Below are 21202 nucleotides of genomic sequence, written 5' to 3' on the forward strand. Positions count from 1 at the left end.
TCCTGTGGCTTTCTGTCCTCCTCCCCCTAACCTGGCAGGTACAGGAACTGCAATCTGAGATACCAGCAGACTGGGTACAAATCCTGCCTCTACCACTTACACACAGGCTGCAGGGCTACTAAGCCATTCAGCATAGCTGAGGCTGTTTCCTCATCTGAAATGAGGATGATTTATACTAGAACCCAAGTCTGTGGGTCAAGGTTAGGGTAAGGTTATGCGTGAGTGAGAAGGGGTCCAAGCCTGAGGTCAGGGACATGGACAGCCAGAGTCACCGTAGGGTCTTGAGAAGACTGGCTCTCTGAGCCATAATTAGACTTTTATTCTCACCTTATTTATTGAATGTCAGTCACAATACTAGACACTGGAGATATATGGTGGTGAGCAAAAGCAAAAGAAGACACAGCCCCATTCATGATATAAACATTGAACAAAATGGGAAGAGAAAGGAACTTTCTCAGTCTGGTAAAGGGTATGTACAAAAAAAACCACAGCTAACATCAACTTTAATAGTGAAAGGCTGAAAGTGTCCTCCCTAAATTCAGGAACAAGACAGTGATGTCCATTCTCCTTACTTCTAATCAACATTGCATTAAAGGTTCTGGCCAGGACAATTAGGGAAGAAAAAGAAAGCAAAGTCATCTGGATTGGAAAGGAAGAAGTAAACTAGCTCTATTTGCAGATGACATGCTCTTGTATATAAAAACCCTGAAGAATCCACAAAAAACTTAGAGCTACTAAATTAGATCAGTAAGGCTGCAAGATCCAAGATTGATATTGAAAAATCAGTTGAATTTCTATATACCAGCAATGACCAATTCAAAACTGAATAAAGAAAACAATTCCATTTATGATAGCATCAAAGGAATAAAGAACTTAGGATAAATTTAACCAAGGAGGTGAAAGACTCATACACTGAAAACTATAAAATATTGTTGAAAGAAATTAAATAAATGGAAAGACATCTAGTGGTCACGGACTGAAAGGCTTCATATTGTTACAATGGCGATACTCCCAAACTGATCAACAGATTCAATGCAATCTCTGTCAAAATTCCAACTACCATTTTTGCAGAAATGGATAAGCTGGTCCTAAAATTTATATGGAAATGAAAGAGACCTGAAATAGCCAAAATAATCCTGAAACAGAACAAAGTTGGAGGATTTAAACTTCTTGATTTCAAAATTTACGCTAACACGATCTTTCTTTTTTTTTTTAAAGGAGGGTGCAGCTCAATGTGGCCCGTGCGGGGATCGAACCTGCAACCTTGGTGTTATGAGCACCGTGCTCTAACCAAATGAGCTAACCGGCCACCCGATAACACTATCTTAATCAAGCCAGTGTGGTATTAACATAAGGTTAGGTATATAGATCAATGGAATAGAATTGAGAGTCTAAAAATAAACCCATGCATTTACAGTTAATTGATTTTCAACAAGAATTCCCAGATCATTCGACAAAGAAAGCATAGTCTTTCAACAAATTGTGCTGGGACACCTAGCTATCCATGCAAAATAATAAAGTTGGACTCCTACCTCATACCAAATACAAAAACTAACTCAAAATAGATCACAGATCTAAATGTGAGAGCTAAAGGTACAAAATTCTTAGAAGGGACCAACGGTGTAAATCTGAATGACCTTGGAATAGGCATGTCTTAGATATGACACCAAAAGCACAAGCAGCCATAGAAAAACTAGATAAATTGGACATCATCAGAATCAAAAACTTCTGATCATCAATGGATATTATCAAGAAAGTAAAAAGTCAACCCATAGAATGGGAAAAAATATTTGCAAATCATAGATGTGATTAAGGATCTAGAAACCAGAATATATAAGAACTCTTACCATTAAACAATAAAATGATAAATAACCCAATTTAAAAAATGGGCAAAGGATTCCAAGATACATTTCTCCAAAGGAGATATGCAAGTGGCCAATAAGCACATGAAAAGATGTTCAACATTATTAGTCATTAGGGAAATGCAGATCAAAACCACAATGAGATACTGTTTTACACCCACAAGGGTAGCTGAAATAGAAAAGACAAATAACGACAAGTTTGGGTGTGAATGTGGAGAAAGTAGAACGCGCATGCATTGCTGTTGGGAATGTAAAATGGTGCAGCCGCTGTGGAAAACAGGCTAGTTCCTCAAAAAATTAAACATAGTTATCATATGGTCCAGCAATTCTATTCTTAGGTATGTACCTGAGAATTGAAAACAAAGTTCACACAAAACTTGTAAAGGAACGTTTCACAGCAGCATTATTTACAGCAGCCAAAAAGTGGAAATAACCTAAACATTCATCAATTGATAAACGAATAAACAAGATGTAGTATGTCCAAACATGGAATATTATTCAGCCATAAAAAGAAATGAAGGGGCGACCAGATTATTCAGTTGGTTAGAGCATGAGCTCTCAACAAAAGGGTTGCCAGTTCAATTCCCACATTGGCCAGTGGGCTGCGCCCTACACAACTAGACTGAAGGAAACGAGCTGCCACTGAGTTGCCAGGAGTGGCCGGATATCTCAGTTGATTAGAGCGCCAGCTCTCAACAACAAGGTTGCCGGTTCAATTCCCACATGGGATGGTGGGCTGAGCCCCCTGCAACTAAAGATTGAAAATGGCGACTGGACTTGGAGCTGAGCTGCGCCCTCCACAGCTAGATTGAAGGACACCTACTTGGAGCTGATGGGCCCTGGAGAAACACACTGTTCCCCAATATTCCCCAATAAAAACTTTTTAAAAATTAAAAAAATATTATTAAAAAAAAGAAATGAAGTACTGATACATGTCACAACATGGATGAACCTTAAAAATATTATGCTAGGTAAAATAAGCCAGAATTAATGTGGCCAGAAAGGGCCACATATTGTATGATTTCACATTGTATGATTTCACTTATATGAAATATCCCGAATAGGCAAATCCACACAGACAGGAAGTAGATTAGTGGTAGCCAAGGGCTGGCAGGAGGGGAAATGGGTTTGAGGTTTCTTTTTGGAGGGATGAAAATGTTCTGGAGTTAAGACAGTGGTGATGGTTGCACAACTCGGTGAACATACTAAAATCCACGGAATTGTACACTTTAAAATGGTAAATTTTATGGTATGTGAATTATACCTCAAAAAAAGGAGGAGGAAGAGAAGAAACAACATCCCAGACACAGCTCTTACCCTCACGGAGCTTACAGTCAGTGGGGGGGGGGGGGGAGGGCAGGTGGGGACTTGGGGGAGAGGGAACCAAACACACACACACACACACACACACCCCAAAATTACTATTCTGCTAATGCTGAAGGAGGGGTACCAAAAATGAGAGCTATGATGGAAATGGTCAAAGAAGACTTACTGGGGGAAGTGATCTGAAGGAAGAGGGGTTACCACAGTAAGGAAGAGAGAGAAGATTCCAGCAGAGGAATGAGCAAGTGCAAAGGTCCTGTGGTGGGAGAAAGCTTGGCAAGTAGAAGTACCCAGAAAAGACTCCTGTGTCTAAGGCAGCGGGAATGAGAGGAAGCAGGGCACCACAGGGAAAGGCTGGAAGGGCTTTTATGTCCTGTGGCCCAGTGCAAATGTGTCAGGGTTGGAGGTTGAGCAGGAAAGCAGCCTGCGGCTAGAGAGGGGGCCCCCTTGGGTCAAGCATCATACTGAAGGTATCAGGCACCTACTGCAGGGGTAAAGTGCTCCCAGTCAACATCTGGAAGGAGTTGGGAGGTCATTTTCCTGCCTGAACCACTCTTCATGTGACCTGATAGAGAGAGGAAAAAACCCAATTCCGTGACTTATTTAGTGGCACCTCCTGTACTGAAGCTCCCAGTTAGAAAATACTGAAGAAAACCAGCCTCACTGCTATGGCAACAGCAACCACTTCAGACTTCCCTCTTGACTAAAGGCCAGGTGGGGAAGTCTGCCTAGCAACAGTGGTGGGGGTCAGGAGCCCTTCCCCTGGGACTTCTGGATCCCCCTGCCATTACCGTCCCAGCCTTGGCTCGGATCCCAGCTTCCTCATTTCTTCCAGTGGAGAATCACAGCAGCCACCAACATCTGGACAGCCCTTCACAGCTGTTTGTGATTTGTGCCACCACCATAATGTGGGATTACTAGACCCACTGGACAGATGAAGACACTGAGGTTCAGAGAGGTGAAGAGGGGGCCTGCCAGCCTGCTATCCTTCCCTCTGCACTGCCCTTACTCTCCCATATGATAAAGGTGTGTTTACCGGTACAGGTCTCTTGCTCCGATTGGTCTGTGGCGTAAAGGAACAAATGAATGGAAGGAGTGTTATCCACCCCCATCCTGTCCCCCTCTTCCCTTACAGGTAATCTACCAGTTCTGGGGGATGGGCGTGCTCCATTCTGGTTTAGTCCAAGAGAGGGCTGGGGGAGGGGTCACTTGGGGCCTGTGAGAGCCTGGGAAGTAAGAACGGGTGCAGGAGATGCCCTGTGCAGGGTCCAGCCCAGGTGACTGGGTTGAAGTGTTTCCCTTCAAAATGCCTGGCTCTGAACTTGAAGACTAGTGGCTATTTTGTACATACTTACTCTGTGTCAGGCTGTGTGCCAAGCGCGTTGCGTGAGCCATCTCACTGAGCCCTCACAACCACGAGTGAGGGATGGGTCACCGCCCCTGGTCTAGAGAGAGGAGCGCAGCCTGAGATCTCAGAGCTGGAGAGGGGCCAGAGCTGTGGCAAACCCAGGTGGGTCTGACCCCAGAACCCAGGCTCTGAACAGATACTGCAGCCCCCAAGAGCTGGCCCCTCCTCGCCTCCCCACCCCCCACCCCCCAGGCTGGCTGGGAAATTGAAGGGCGGGCAGAGGAGCTGAGGAGAGCTGAGCGGAGCTGCCTCCTGCAATCATTCCCTGGCCCTGGGCCAGAAGGATGCTGGCAGAACCTGTTGGAGGAAGAGGTGCGCTATGGAAGCAAGGGTGGAAGCAGGGCCCCCTCCTAAGGACTACCTCCCAGCCTGATCTCCAGGCCTGGGGTTCACAGGAGGAAGGAAAGGGAAGAAGCGGTTCTTAAGTGCCTACTATGTGCATATGCTAAGCAAGCACTTTACAGATGGCATTTCATTTTATCCCCAGAATGACACTAAGAGATAATAGCTAACACTTATTATATGCCAAGTATCTCTTGAAGGCTTAGCAGGCTTTGATTCATTTAACTGTCACAGAAAACATGCCAGGTAGAGACTGAGCTCATCCTCGCTTTGCACCTGGGAAAACTGAAGCATCAAGAAGAGAAGTAACTTGCCCAAGGACGGTCACATGGCTGATAGCGATTTGAACCAGGTCTTCTGGTCCCAGGGTCCATGAGGAACAGACTTACTATCCTGCTAGGGGAGTACTGTCCCCATTTTCCAGAGGGGGAGAGTAAGGCCCTTTCTTGAGGTCACCAGGTGTCAGAGTGGGATTTAAGCCCCATCTCCTGGGAATGTCTGTGGTATTATGACTTATTCAGTGGCACTTCCTGGACTGATGGGCCCCTTTGCCACTGCTCCCCATCAGCTCCTGCCTGGAAACATCAAGACCATGGGAACAGCTCTAGCTGTAGACTCTTGCCCACGGCCACACAGCACTGAGCAGAGGAGCAGACTGCTTCCACTCATGTGGGGGTGTTTATTTTTGGTCAGTGTATTTTTGTCTGAAATCACACATCCAAGTGCATCCTTTCCAGAAACAGCATCAACCCGCTTCAGAGAACAGTCCACGTAGGGTCCCGATGCCAGGCATCGGATTGGACCCAACAGGCCTCACTGCCTCCCCGGGCCTTTGTATACCGGTCTGTCCAGACAAAGGGTTGGACAGATGTTCTCTGGGGACTCTCTGCCCAGGCGCTTCCGACTCAGCAGGCCCAGGTGTCATGATTACGCGCCTTCTGGACATGCCGTCCTCCAAGAGCCTGCTCGATTCCTGTAGCCATAACGTTCTAAGCACTAAGTGCCAGGTGCTGTGCTGAGTGCTTTCCATGGATTCTCACATTAAGTTTGCTCAGCAACCCTAAGAGGCAGGTACAATCACCTCCGTTTTACAGATGAAAAAGCTGCGCTCGCATTCCTGAGGAGTAGCAGAAGCAGGACATCTCACCATGGTCTGGTGCAGGAGCAAGTCCATGGCTAGCACCATGGCCCCCACCCCACCCCCTAGTCCTGTCCCATCAGGCCCTGGGTGCCAACCAGCGCAGCCTGTCACAGCTGACAACCATGGTGCGATGACCAGGATGGGCCCCAGACAGCCTCTCACTTTGGTGGGGGCCCTGTGTCGCTGGTGGCCTATCTTGGAGATGACAGCTAGTAGTAGCTTGGGGACAGCAGCCTACTGAGGGCTCATGGGGCTGCAAACAGCAGACAGGCGGTGACAGGCTGCAGCAGCTGGAATCGCCTGAGGCAGATCGGACACCTGGGAGTCTGCCTGCACCCTACACCAAGTCCACACCCTTCTCGGACATTGGCGGTCTTTAGGACCGCGGCAAGAGTGCCCATAGACCACCGTCTACTTAAATATTTAAGTTACAAACCAAGCTAACAAACTCGAACCAAGCTAACAAACTCGTCAATAAAATATATTCTATCTTCTCACGTAGGCATGCTGGGCTGGAAGGCCAGGCAGTGAGTTTAAAGGACATTAGCGTCTTCCAGCCCCAGCCAGCATTCCCACTTCTGGCTCCCTTCTGCGCAGGGGCCTCATGCACAGGTCTGGACACGGTGTAGGCAACATCCATGCCTGCCCCATCCCCCACACAGGTGGCCTTTGTCCCTGGGGCCTGGGGCTGCACGCACCAGCCACCTAGGCCATCCTCTGGAGAAGCCCTAGCAGGTCCTGAAAGTGGGCTTGGGGCTGACTGGACAGGGCCTCTGCAGTCTTTCCTGGGCAAACTGGTGATATTATCACTGGAGACATGCTCCGAAAGCAGAGTCTAAGGCCACACAGGTGCCTGGGCTCTGGCGGCAGCCCAGGTGGATGATGAGAGCTCACGATTTAGTGTCAGGAATCCCAGCAAACTGCAGCTCTGCCACATGCCTGCTGTGACTGTGGTCCAGTGAATTCCCCTCTTGGGTCCCATTTGCTCATCTGTAAAGTAGGGATGACAGTTTCTGCCTGGTAGGGTTGCAGTGAGGAGTAAATGCAGTAAGGTCTGCGCAAAGGTTCGTGCCTTGTTTGCAGACTGTTCAACACCACACTGACCACTGTCTCTAAGAAGCTCTCTCTGCAACGCCCAGATCCGTCACCACCTTCTTCTCCTGTATGGCACCGGCTATATCCCAGCACAACCACTGAGCCCACAGGGGTAGGGACTGTGCCTCCCACACCAGTGAGGCCCCTGCACCTCGCACAGTGCCTGGCCCAGAGTAAGCAGGAATGAATATCTGCCTGGCTGAGTAAACAAGAAGCGTTGTGATTATTTGCCCGGGCTTTCTGCCTGCTTCTGGGGTTCATTCAAGCATCACACATTCACTGAGGGCCTTCTGAGGTCCAGATGGCTCAGACACCTCTCCAGGCCTCACAGAGCTCACAGTCTAGGGAGAGAGATTCTATGTAGAAATAGGACCAAATTCCAACAGTGTGATGCCTGCCGTAATGGAGGCCGTGGGGGAAAGGTGTTGCCAGAGTCCGAAGGAAGACATCAATGTGTGGGGGTGCAGGAGTGCAGAGAAGCTCCAAAGAGGAAATAATGGGTTAGCCGGCCTTAAAGAGACACAGAAAGGAAGGACTTCCAGGGGCTAGAATGGCACATGCAAAGGCACTGTGGTGTGTGGTGCAGCTGATGTGCTTACATCATGTGGTCTGAGCTCAGGGGACTGGAGCTGGTGAGCATTAGGGTTGGCAGGCCAGCCGAACAGCCCAGGATCCCCCTGGCCAGGCCATTAATTCTCAACGTGTGGTCCCCAGACCAGCAGCACCAGCGGCACCTTGGAACTTGTCAGAAATGCCCCCACCAAATTCTCAGCCCCCACCTCACACCTACTGAATCAGAAACTCAGGGCAAGGTACAAAAATGTTTATTTTAACAAGCCCTCTAGCTGATTCGGATGCACGCCAAAGTTTGAGGACCCCCCCCCACCCCCATTAGACTTCCTCCTGAAGGCAACAGGAGGCCATGGACAGGTTGTAAACAGAGGGGAGGGAGGGTCAGACGGCACCTTGTTATGGTGACTGGGCAGCCAGTCTGACGAGGGTGGCAAGTCTCACATCTGAAAGTTGGCCTCATGTGACTCTCATCTCCCGCTGGACAGAGCTGCTGTGTATGGCAGAACTATCTTCACACATGCGGGGAGGGGCCACTGGGGAGTCAGAGACCCCTGCTGGGCACAGGGTCTGTTGCCAGGGTGACCACCTGTCACTGGGAGAAAGGGAGCAGCGCCTTACAGAGGGTCAGTGAAGGGGAGCTGGTTATCATGGCAACCTCCCCTCAGGTGGGACAGAGTAAGGGGAGAAGAAAACCTGGTTGTGCCAGGTACCCCATTTCCATTCCCAGGAGGGAGCCCCACTGATTGCATCTAGCCCATCATCCCTTCCTCTGTCCATTTGGGCCCCAGGTGGCAGTTTCCTCCCCTGCCCATCGTGAAGCCACACCCTCCTTGTCACAGCCTAAGGGCTGGGGGCCTGTCTCCTTGGTTACAGCCAGAGCTCCTGTATCCATGGTGACCTTCTCTCCAGAGGCCCGAGACCCTCATCTGCCAGGCCTTCACTTTCCTTTGCCAAGGCTGGTTCTGGGGGCAGTGACCCAGATCAGAGGCAGGGCCCTTCCACTCTCTCTTCAGCTGACACAGAGTGAGAAAAAGAGGAACAAGAAGATTCAACGAGTTATCTGCAACCAGGAGGTGGATGCAGAAGGGCATATTCAACAGTTTTCAAGGCCCAACAAGGAACATCAGAACAACTCAGACCCAAACTGAAGCTTAGAAGAGAGAACACCACACCCTCGAACATGGTGTTAACAGAGCACAAAGCGAAGGGTTCGAGTCCAAAAAGCCTGGCTTTGAGTCCTGCACCAATAGCGTAATCTTGGGCAGGTTTTGTCACTTCCTGAGCCTCAGTGTCCTCACCTGTACCCAGGAGCTAAGAGTATCCACCTCCAAGGTTCCTGCATGATTGAGGAAACGCCTCTGAAGTGAGAATGCGATGCCTGGCACCTCCCTGTATCTGGTCTTCCTGTGACTCAGGGAGGGGGGAGGAGTGGTTCATGGATGACCAGTCTGCTGCAGGGACACCTGGTGGGGAAGTGCAGTGGCTCTGTAGTCAGAAACACTCTATAAACATTGACTGCTGTACTATTATTATTACTACTAACCACCTGGCCTTGAATGGAGTCCTGCCTGGGAAATTGCTTCCTCCCTGTAATTTACATTTTCTATTGTCACAGTAGTCTTCATTCACTACAACCTGACATAGAGGTGTTTTCTAGAAAGCAGGAGCCACGAGCTTCTTAGTTTTCCTGCAATGCCTGGTCCAGGCCCTGGCAGGGAGCACCCAAGAAACCCAGCACGGAAGGGACTTGGAAACAATCTAACTTAGTACACAAGGCAAAAAGCCCTCCTCCCTAGCCTTACAGAGCTTGAATGCCTCCGGGGACGAGGTCCTTATTTCCTGCTGAAGATGGACGGGTGCCCAGGACTTTAGGGAGGCTGAGTTCCATGGGGTGAGCAGGAGCTGAATGGGCAGCTGCAGGAGTTGGGGTTACAGGGAACCCCGGGGCCACCCCCCAAGCCCTAGCAGCCCCCCTTCTCCTCCCACTGAGAGCTGATAATAGGAGTGGTTCTAATTATGCTCTAATTGCTTTCTTCCAGGCAGTTTCTCTGGAGCCAAGGAGTTCAGAGTTCATGAATAAATGAAGAGGGAGGAAACGGGAAGGGATGTTTATTGATCCACAAATCTCTACGTGCCAGTGTCTGTTCCACAAATGCTTAGGCATGGAGCTGTGTGCAGTTTTGAATACAAACATACAAACATACACACCACAGCCCCAAAACCTCTCTTCAAAGAGCCAGTTAGGGGTTAAAAGGAAAGAAGTGCCCTACATTGGTTTTGGGTTCCAGTCCCAACTCTGCCACTGACTTGCACTGTGGTTTTGGGCAGATCCTCGTTTTCCCAGCTGTACAGAGTTGGGGTGAAGGTAATGTCTCACAGCCTCTCAGAAAACGCAGACTTCAGGATGTCAAAGGGGGAATCATCCAGCTAGATAGAACCCTGGGCTGGCCCACGTGGGCACTGTCACTCTCAGATTGCTCTTTCAGCCAGATGCCTCATTCCCTAAGTGGTGGCCAAGCCACAGGGGGCTCCAGGAAAGTGGTGGAAGGGATCCCTACATCTCTCCATGCTGGCAGGACAGCAGGTGGGGAAGAGCAGGCGCTTTGGACTTCGATGCCTGCTTAGCCACTCACCAGCTGTGAGGCCCTGGGCAAGTCACTTGAGCTTCTTGAGCCTCAGTTGCTTCATCTGTTAAATGGGAATAACAGACTATATGTTACAAAGGTTTACCCAGGGCATCACAGCTGGAAGTAGGGATAACACTGGTCCACCTCTGGGGCTGCTGTGAGGGTGACAGATGACACGTGAGAGGCCATATGCTAGATGTTGGGAGTGGGCACCCGGAGTCAGACTGCCTAGGTTTGTATCCCAGCTCTGCCACTGCCTGAAGCCACAGGTTCTGCTTCTGTAAAACTGTGTCCACTACATAGGGGTGTAGTGAGGGTGAAAGAGCCACTACAGGTGAAGCACTTACAAAAGCTGGCAGGGAGGGAAGTGCCAGTACATCTTCTTTATTAGATTACACCATGTGCAGAGAGCTTGCAGTTCATTTCCCATATGGGGAAACAGAGCCCCAGAGACAGGTGAGGATTGTCCAAGGTCCCAGAGCCAGTGCACGGCAGAGCCAGGCCTGGTGTGTGGGAGCTGGCTGCACACAGGACCCCATCTAAACCTCAGTGTGCATGGGTGACCACTAGACCATTCATAGCACCTGGGCCATTCTGCTCAAGGCTTGAGGACTCTGGCAGGGGTGTGGGCAGGGCCACGGCTAAAGCTCCCCTCTCCAGTCTTCCCCAGTGGCTCCACAGCTGGCTCAAACCAGGAGGGTGTGTCAGAGGACAGGGAGGATTGATCCGCCCTCCTGGCCCACCTGGCAGCCCATCCACTCCAGGGCTGGCTGCAGAGGCCTCAGAAACAATCCAGGGGCCCGGACCGGAACACCATTTGTCAGCCCTGCATGGTGGTGGCGGGCTCGTCTCCATGGCAACAGTGCAGTGTGAAGGCATCCTGGCATCATTAGGGAGCGCGCTGAGTAGTATAAACAGAGGCTGCAGTAGATTACACGCCTATTATGAGCAGTCTCGGGCTCTGAGCACTGGTAATTACGCCTAATTGTGCATTTAATTGTGTAATTGAAAACCCACATCTCTGGTTCAGGCTGGGGCTGCAGAACCTAAGCCCCCCTCCAAAAAAAAAAAAAAAAAAAAAGAGGCTTTGGGGCCATCCTACCCTGAAAATCCCAGGGCTGCCTCCCCTTCTAGGACAAGGGGTAGCCAGAGAGAGCACGGTGTAAAGTGCCTGTGGACTCCCCTGTCTCCTGTGCCAGTAGCTTAGCCAGGCTCTGTGATTTGGGGTGAGGGGTGGGAGGAACATGCTTATGGCAAAGGGACATGGTAAGAGCACAAAAATGCTCACAATTTTCATTATTCATAATAGATAGCATTTTGTGCTATGGCCACTGCCCTCTCAGGACCCAGAACCAGCATCTGGTGATTCCAAGGGACCTGGATCATCATTAGATCCACTACCCGTCCAACCTCCATAGAAATTCTAAACCGCTGCCAGGGACAGGGAACTTACCACCTGATTGTCAGTCTGCCACTGCAGAGCCTCTATAGACAGTTTGAAACCACTCTCTCCTCCATTCCCGTGTCACAGGCTGGAAAAAATGAGGCCCAGAGAGACGTAGGGCCAGCTCAGAGTTATACAGCAAGTGAGTACCGGAACCCTGGGATTCTGACTTGTAGCTCAGGGCATATTTTGTACCTTACGGTGACTCCGCACCTAGAATTGTGCCCAGCATTTTGTGGGTGCTTCACAAATATTTGCTGAATGCAACTCTGGGTAGGGTTAGCTGGTGGCAATTCTTACTCTCTGACCCAACAGTATTTAGTCTTTCTGGAGTTCAGGAAGCTTACCTGGGGTGGCCAGCGATGAGTTAGTTAGTGATGGGTTAGAACGTCCCACTCTGAACCTCTGTGGTCTGAGACTTGATTTTACAACCAAACATGCCACATGGGTATTTGGGATGGAACAGTACTGACACTCATTCAAACAGACAGATGGCGGAAAGATGTCACCCAGGTGTAAAGCCTGCGGCAGGCCATCAAAGGCGGGAGTCTCCTCCTCTCCCCGGAGCCTGATACACCCATCAGTCACTGCTGCCTGCAGCAAGGTGGGCTGATGTGGTAGCAGCTCTGATCTTCACCTGGGAAAGGATGCAACTCGTTGATGACTTAGCTGAAGGAGTCTCTCGAGATGATGAGTCTTCCCTTTACAGAGGGGGACACAGAGCGCCAAGCCTTCCTGTCTGATTCCCTCTGAGTCCTGGGCTCTGTGACCAGAGCTGTCCCTGCATTACCAGGCCACCCTAACTACAGTCCCATGAGGGTGTGCTATTATTCCCATATTACCGAACAGAAGACCGAGGGATAGTCAAGGCCAAGGCCACAGATTTTGCAGAACCTCTACTGGGCCTTCTACTGGTTGAAAAAGGAGACATGTCCTATTTCCTAGCCCACAGTATCCAGATTCAGTGCTTTCTCCTTTCTGGGGCATTCAAGAGTGTGAACCCTTTGTGAGCTCCTACTCAGCATATCTTATCTCAAAGGAGCCTCCACAACTCTCTGAAGCACATCATTACTAACCCGATTTAGAGACAGGCAGATGGAAGCTCAGAGAGGTTAAATGTCTTGCTCAAGGTCACCAAGCTACAAAGAGGCAGAGATGGAACTCAAACCCCAGCATGACCCCAAAGCCCAAGCTCTTCCCAGTCAACCTCCTTGCCTCAGGATTTGCCAGTGGCTTTGAGAGGCAGGGGCCAGGAGGTCAGGGTAACTGATAAAAACCTGCAACCACAGTAACAGCTCTTCAAAAACCTTGGTGCTCGTTGGCAGAAGCAGGTCTCAGGGAGGCTTGCTTTGCTGCCTGAGACTCTCTCTCAGTCTCCAAATCACTGTCCTTCTCCCTCTCCAGATCAAGGAGGGAGGCCAAGGGCACTGGGGCTGGGATCCCTTGGATCAAAGCCAGCTCCACTCCCTGTGGTCTGGAACTAGCTTTGAAAAAACACATCTCTGGTCTCAGCCTGCTCTCCCATCACCCACTCCTCCCTGAAGCTAGAGAAGACTTCAATGATTAGAGCTGACCATTTCCACTCGGTCCCGATTTTACATGTGTTCTCAAATCCTTTCCCTTTGATCACTCATCTGAGGCCTAGCCTGTATCTTCTGTTTCCTTGGTAACAAATCACTTCGTTCTTTTGAGCCTCAGTGTGGCCATCAGTAAATGGGTATAAAAACCACAGAGTTGTTATGAGGGCTGGTAAGTCTTCAACACTGGTTCATTTCTTTCCTGGGTAACTTTTTCTCAACCTGCATCATAATTTCCTTAAACCCAACACAAGCCTTGGGGTGAGCAGAAATGGGGATCGTGTGGGGGAGGGAGCATTTGGACAAGCAGCTCAGAAGATCTGGCACCTAGTAACAACCCCTATGGCTGAGAAAAGATTTAGATTTCTCCATCTGCTTTCACGTGCAGCAATCCCACAATCCTACAGGGGGCGCAATGGGGCATGCAAGGTAGAAGCTAGAAGTCCTAGATCTGGGTTTGAATCCTCGTTCTGTGGCCACGAATAAACCCGATAGTAACAAGAGATAGGTATATAAAGTGCTTAGCACAGTGCCTGGCTCAAAGCTGATTGACCAAATGAAAGGAAGTTGTTTATTATTATTGTTATTACCACTGAACCATACATTTTCCATATGAAGAAACTAAGGAGGTCGGCCCGGTGGCTCAGGTGGTTGGAGCTCCGTGCTCCTAACTCCTAAGGCTGCCGGTTCGATTCCCACATGGGCCAATGGGCTCTTAACAACAAGGCTGCCGGTTCGACTCCTCAAGTCCCACAAGGGATGGTGGGCTCTGCCCCCTACAACTAAGATTAAACACAGCACCTTGAGCTGAGCTGCACCCTCCACAACTAAGATTGAAAGGACAACAACTTGACTTGGAAATAAAGTCCTGGAAGTACACACTGTTCCCCAATAAAGTCCTGTTCCCCTTCCCCAATTAAAAAAAAAAGAGAAAGAAACTAAGACCTGAAGAGTTTATGGGAATGACTCTGATCACTAAATGTCTAATTCAGGCAGTGACTTGTCCAAGCCATAAAGCAAATAACAACTAGCCACTGGGAGCATGTCCCCTGGGCCAGGCACTGCACTGGGTGCCGTCTGGGTACTGTCTCCCGTCAGGGCACTATCTCATGGACTCCCCCAAACTGCCACGTGTAGGCTGTTGTCCTGATTACTTTATAGGAGCGAAGCAAAGACTCTGAGAGGGTAAAGGACTTTCTAGAAATCACAAAGCAAGGCAGCAAAGCAAGGCAGCAATGCCTGTCTGACCCCAGAGGTATGGGTCCTAACTCCTGTAACAGATTTTAGAGCAGCTGCCTTTATGGGATGCTTATATCAAAATCTCCTATCTACCAACCAGCCCTTGCGAAAAAGCAGAACCAGGGCCATCCCCCGGCCCCCTGGAAGCTCGCTTCTTCATTCCACCTTGCTCTGCCCACATCATAAGGGTTTTGAGGGGTGTCTGGCCTCAGTCTGTCCATCTGCAAAAGGGGAAGTTCATCATTCCAGCCCCCACCTGTCCAAATAGTATTGAGGAACAAACAGGGTGAGTGGCCCGAACAATTTCACGCTCCAGACTCGGAAGCCTGGCTCCAGGACCTGAGGCACCCAGACAAGAGCCAGACCCTCCCCAGGAAGCCATGAGCTTGTAGACGCAGCTGCTACAGAGCACAGGCCCCTGCAGGAGCCATCTCCCTCCGGTCTCCACGGTCTTCACCGTCACCACCGCTAATAAGGACATCAGTCAGGTTGACCATGTTTCACACCATTACTTGCAGCGCAGCAGGAAGTTCCAATTTCCCCCCTCACCGGCCACCTTCCAGAAAGCAAAGCGTTTTCCAGAAGGGAAGAGAATGAAACCAACATTTTTCTGAGTGCCTCCTGTGTACACGGCACTGGCTCAGGCCTTTTGACAACTTTGTGAGGTAGGGCTGACTCTCTTTGACAGAGGAAGAAACTGGGGTCCAGAGGAGTGAATGCATGTGTCCCAGGCCACGCAAAGCTGGGACAGAACCACAGCAGGGATTGTATCAGTGAGTACCAACTGGCTCACAGTGCCAGGCACGGGCACAGTCCCATTGAAATATTACCATTTTCATTTTCAGATAAGGAAATTGAGGCTTGAAGCAATGAAGAGACCTGTCTGAGGCCACACACTGCTTAAAGATGAGCAGCAGAGTGGCACAGGGAGGACAGGGTGGCTCTCTGTTCAGGCAGAAGCCTGCTCGCAGCATGGTGCTGTCACTCACTTAGTGATCGCAGGCCAACGTCATTACCTCTCTGAGCCTCAATTTCCTTATCTGTGAAAGGGGATAATAACATCTCTCCCATTGGGTGGAATAACAATAAGAAGGATAAAAAACGGTACAATAGCGAACGTTTATCGACCATTTAACATGTACCAGGCACTTTGCCAAGCACTTTACATATGTAGGCTCATTTGGTTAAATGAGGGAATGCATATAAAGTGCTAGCACAGGACTCCAGAAATGGGAGTGATGATGATGATGATGAAGAAATGGGTGATGACTCCCTAGGGCAAATCTCCTAGGTTCATCTTCTTACGGGAAGAATAGAGTGGCCTGTAAGGTTTCAGGAAGGAGGCGGACCAGGAAAGAAGGGCAGGGTCTGGATGGGGGAGGGAAAGGGCAACACATAAAAAACAGGGAGTGACCAGCATTCATAATGTTAAGATGATACACCCAATAGAAGCCAGGAAAGCAAAGGACCCAATATATTCTACAGAACGGAACCAGACCGAGATGCCCCCAAACCTCCAGGCCAGCCCGGGACTCCTCCCAGAGTCCCAGCTGGGCAGAGCTGGCAGGACCCTAGAGACACAGACCAGTGGTTCTTCCCATTTTACACATAGAAAAACTGAGGCTTGGGGAAATGACTTGCCCAAGTTTACAGGATGTCAGTGGCAGCACTGGGCTTGAATCCAGGCCTCCTGCCTCTCAGCTGAGTGCCCGATACCTGCTGCTTCCCACAAAGGAAGAGTGCAGGAGGCACGTGAGTGTTTGGGCCACAACTGCAGAGAAGCAGCCCATGGTATATATACATTAAAATCATCACAATAAAAAGTTATAGTTTATTGAACCTCACTCTGTGCCTGGCACAGTGCGAAGTTCGTTATATGCATTTAATCCGTACAACAACCCTAAAAATTGGGAGCTGTTTATATTATTTCTATTTAACAGACGACAACACTGTGGCTTGGAAAGGGTAAGCAATTTGCCTAAGATCACACAGCTAGGAAGTGACAGTCAGGACTCAAACCCAGGTCTGTCCTGTCAAACTCTACAGCCTTTTCCCTATATTGTACATCTGCAGGGGACAACCCCAGACTGCGTCTCCTAATCTCCAGTCCCCCCTCACCCCCTACTCCCCCACTCAAAGCAAGTCTACCCCAACTGCAGAAGAGTGTTTGGAACGGACCTGTTTTACTGGAATTCTCAAACCCCATTCGCAAAAGAAAAATGACACAGTTCCTTTGTCAAGTTTTCAGCTGAGAAACTACCAGCCTTTCCCTCCTCTGCCCCTTTCCATTGGATGAGAAAACAGGCTCCCTTCTCTCTGGAATGATGTCCGGTTGGGGAACTCCCGCATCCGGGAGCACATTATGGAATCTGCCAGGCAGCTGAGGCTCCTGAAGGTTAGTGACAGCGGAGGGTTACTGACAGCTGGGCAATCAGCTCAGACAGAGCAACAGAGCCAAGAGACATATTTCCAAGTCCGTCCTCGAGCAGCTCCCCCAATTGTCTCATGGAACCCTTACAAGCTGCCCAAAGCCACCTCTGACATCGGAGACTCAGAATCCCAGCCGGGTCTTGTCTAACTCCAGAGCTGCCTGTGCTGGTGAACCCGCTAAGTGGAAAGGTGGGTTTAGGTTACCTGGGAAGAGCTATAGAGACAGGTGAGTGGGAGACAGGGAGACAACCTTCACCACCTTCATGTCTCTATAGAGTAGGAGGCACCCCCCCAGGAACCCCTGACTTATCAAAGAACAGAGGGTGCTGGTCAGGGGCCTGGCTTCAAAGCCTGGCTCCTAACTGGGGAACTCTGGAACTTTACAGGGTCATTATGAAGATGTAATGAGTTAACCCATGGAAAAGTGCTCAGAAGGGTACCCAGCACCTAGTAAATGCTCCCCAAAGCTAACCATTGTTATTATCATCAACAGAGAATGAGCACGGGACAAGCTCTTAACAACAGCGCTTACCTTTGGGGGTGCAACTTGGCACAGAAGGAAAATTTTATCTTCTGCTTTGTTTATTCATTAATTTCTTCATTTTTACAACATGCATATCGTTTTCCCAATAAAAAAATCCAGTTTAAAATTTAAAAATGAACAAGCAGGAAAAAAATCCGCCAAAGTTTCAGTATTTCTTGGCATTTTAGGTTCCTCAAAGCAGATAAAGAAGGGTGTCTCTACTGTGAGCCAGGAGTTGCCAAATAACTGATTCATTCATTTATTTTACAAATATTAATGTAGTGTCAGGCACTGTTCCAGCTGCTGGGGATTTAGCAGGGAACAAAACAGATCATTTCTGCCCTTCTGGAGTTTCCATTCTACCTGAACTTAATTAATCTCCTCTACAATTCTCAAGGATGAGCAATTTACAGATAGGCAGACCAAGGCGGCCCAGCCAAGGAAGTCACTTGCCTGTGTCCCACAGCTGGGAACAGAGCTATAATCTTCCAGGTCAGGCTGTTTCTACCACTGCCTGAGAGGGCAGGTCTGTAAATGGCAAGTTGGGGGCTGGTGTCCCCAAGAGGTGAGAAGCAAGATGAATGAAGAGGTCTGTACCTCCAGGCTCAAAGATTCACTCTGCATTACTGTCCACATTTGGGAAGAAGTAATGGATGCAGGCAAGAGCAGAGGCTCAGATCACAGAGGCAGGCGTTCACTCACACTCAGACCTGAGTTTTGCCCATGGACGTCCCCATGCACCTCTATCTAGAGGAGCAGCACAGCTTTAAAACCCCTTGGTTGTGGGGCCTCAGTCTGGGAGACCCTGGCTTCTCCTTAATTATCTGCCCCAATTCACCTTCCAGAGCCTGGATTGAAGGGCAGAGCCGGTCCACTTTAGCCCCTGAATTCACTCCACAGGCTTCCCTGAGTTCCAAGAATCCGGGCACAGTCACCACCATCACCGTCGGTGTCCCCAGGTGCTTGCACCCTCCCCCAGGTCACCCAAGTATCCCCACCCCATCAGTGCCAGCCCAGGCAGAGGGGCTGGTCTGCCTGTCTCCACCCTGAGGCTCTCTGCTGGAACAGTGGCCACAGCTAAAGCAGGGAGCGCAGTCCAGCACGCGGTTGGTCAGATTGGCCCAGTTACCCGGCAGCTCCTTGTGACCCTCTCCAGAGAGGTGGCTCTCCATTCCCAGGCCTGCCCAGTCAGGTGGGTGCAAGGAGGCAGAAACAGCACAAAGGACTGAACGATTCTTGGATCTAAGATCCCAACACACACAGATGAGCACAGACCAGAACTGGTCATAGATCTAGAGACATACCAAAGAGAAACCCGAAGAGAAACACACACGGGAGCAGAGACTTTGTGAGAAACACTCACAGGGGCGGAGACCAGAGGCAGAGACCTGGAGCAAGGGAGACCCACGCAAACGAGTGATCTAGAGGAAAACACAGCAGGGACCCCAACGGATCTACAAACCAGCCCCGGACACACCCCCAGTCCCAGCCAGCCCCAGTCCCACAGCGCACCCCCCAAAAGGAGACCACAGGCACATTGCGGGCCAGATGCGTGGAGCCCCAGGCGCGGGGCGGGCCGGGGACTCGCGCACCGGGCGCACGCCGGGACCCGGGAGTGCCGAGCGAGAAGCGCACACAAAGAGACAGCCCGGCCAGCAAGAGCAGGCTCCGCCCGTCCGCTCGGTGACTCCAGACCACCCCCCACCCGGGCACTCGCACCAGACACACACCGAGACACAGCACCCCACCCGCACGCCTCGAGACCCCGCCCCGGTTGCCTCGGCGCGCGGCGCTCACCAGCTGCAGGCAGCAGAAGGCTACAAGCGTGCAGCGCCCGCTGCACTTGCCCATGGCTCCAGGGGCCGCGCGGGCCGTCCGCCGCTGCGCCCCTCTAGCTCGGCGGCTGCCGCCTCCTCCGTGCCGCGCCGGCTCCGCGTCCTTCCCGCTGGGCGCCCCAGGCGGCGGGGCCGGGCGCCTAGGGCCGGTCCCCGGAGCGCCAGGTCCTCAGGGCTGGGGCGGGCCGCCGGCGCTCTGAGTCCATGGTCCGTGCGCCCGCGCGCTGGCCCTGCCGCGCCGCGCCTCCTTTGTCTGACCCGCCGGCCGCCAGGAGCGCCTCCTGCCCCGGGGCCGCTGGCGCGGAGCACCGAACAGGGAGCGCAGGCACCGAGCGCGGCGCAGCGCAGAGCAGCACTGCTCAGCTGGGGCAGCCGCCCCGGCGCTCCGCGGCCGCGGCTTCCCGGCCCCACCACGTGGCTCCGCCGCCGTCGCCGCCAACGAAAGACGGAGGAAAGGGAGGGGAGGGGAGGGGAAAAGAGAGGTGGGGCGGGGCGGCCGCGGGAGCGGCGGGGAGGTGGGAAGGGGTAGGGAAGTGGAGAGTTGGGGGAGAGGCAGGGAGTGAAGTGGGAAGAGTACAGGCTTGGGGGCTGACAACCCTGGGTCAAACCCGATTTCATTGCTCTCTCACTCTCTGTGTGACCTTGGGCAAATCACGTCACCTCTCTGAGCCTCAGTGTTCTTAAACAAAGTAGGAATAATAATGTCTGCTTCAGGGTTGCTAGGAAGATGAAAGGCATTTAGGTGAACAAAGCACTTAGCCCAGTGCCCGGCCTCCGGAAGGTGCTGGAACACTCCTCTAGGGCTTCAGGATTGCAACCGTCGGCCTCTATTTCCTCATTCCCAGTTCCCAGATCTGCTCCTTATCCCACACTCGCTCCTGAATGCCTGGTCACATTTTCTTCCTTCCCTCTTTTCTTCTACTGGTATTTATTGAGCCCTGACTGCACACACAGCCCTGGGGGCCCTGGCATCGAGATGAGACCTGCAGTGCTTTTGCAGAACCCGCTGAGCTTCCCAGTCGGGCTCCCAGGGGCAGGTCTGCGCACGGGGCTATTGCCAGCCCACAACCCAGGCTGCAGTGGGGAGTCAGGAAGGACTTGCCAGCAGAAGGCTGCTTTCTCCAAGATGCCTCCCCCAAAAGCATTCAACTCTCAAAACATCCCAAATCCATTTAGATCCTCCCTGCCCCACTCCTAACTTCTTAGAGTCATGTTGGTGACTAGCACCACTCAGGTGGGAATCCCTGCATCACACTCCAGGCTTCTTGACCCCATCTGACCTGTCATTACAATCTGTGAACTGTACCTTCCAGCTACTATCTATGAAATACCTACTATGTGCCAGGCTCTCTGCTGGGGATATGGGGATGTACCAGTCTGCACTCACTGAGAGAACAGTCTAGTGAGGGATTGCCATTAAAAAAAGAAAACACAAATAAATACATAATGACAAATTTGGGTGAGTGCCTTAAAGGATAATAAAGAGCAAAAGAGAATAAGGGGGCATAATTCAGGTTTGGAGACCAGAAAATACCTCCTTGAGGACACTGATACTGAGAAGACAATAAGAGGGAAGGAGAGGCAGAGTGGAGAACAGTGTTCTAGCAGAAGAAACAGAGCGTTTCTTATTCTTGCCCTTCCTCTCCGCTCTCATTAGCCCTACTGACTCAGACAGAAGGCACTAGGATACAGATTAAGACCGTGGCTTGGACTAAAACAGCCTGGGTTCCAGTCCCAGCACTGCCTCTTGTATGCTGCTTACATAGAAACCACTCAAATGCAC

At 50.9% G+C, this 21202-nt stretch overlaps 1 protein-coding gene across 2 annotated transcripts in view; it reads right to left on the reverse strand.

The window, feature by feature from the left end:
• NKAIN1 (sodium/potassium transporting ATPase interacting 1) overlaps positions 1-19829 on the reverse strand; it is a 41631-nt gene extending 21802 nt beyond the window's left edge. For both annotated transcript variants that reach the window (XM_088790847.1, XM_088790848.1), the window contains exon 1: positions 19382-19829. In XM_088790847.1, the coding sequence (XP_088646973.1) occupies positions 19382-19435 (54 nt within the window). In that variant the 5' untranslated portion in view covers positions 19436-19829. The remainder of the gene's footprint in view (positions 1-19381) is intronic.
• Positions 19830-21202: the final 1373 nt, after the last annotated feature.

Source organism: Rhinolophus sinicus, chromosome 14 (assembly GCF_057876585.1).
Source record: "Rhinolophus sinicus isolate RSI-liver-muscle chromosome 14, RSI-T2T, whole genome shotgun sequence".
Classification (NCBI taxonomy): domain Eukaryota; kingdom Metazoa; phylum Chordata; class Mammalia; order Chiroptera; family Rhinolophidae; genus Rhinolophus; species Rhinolophus sinicus.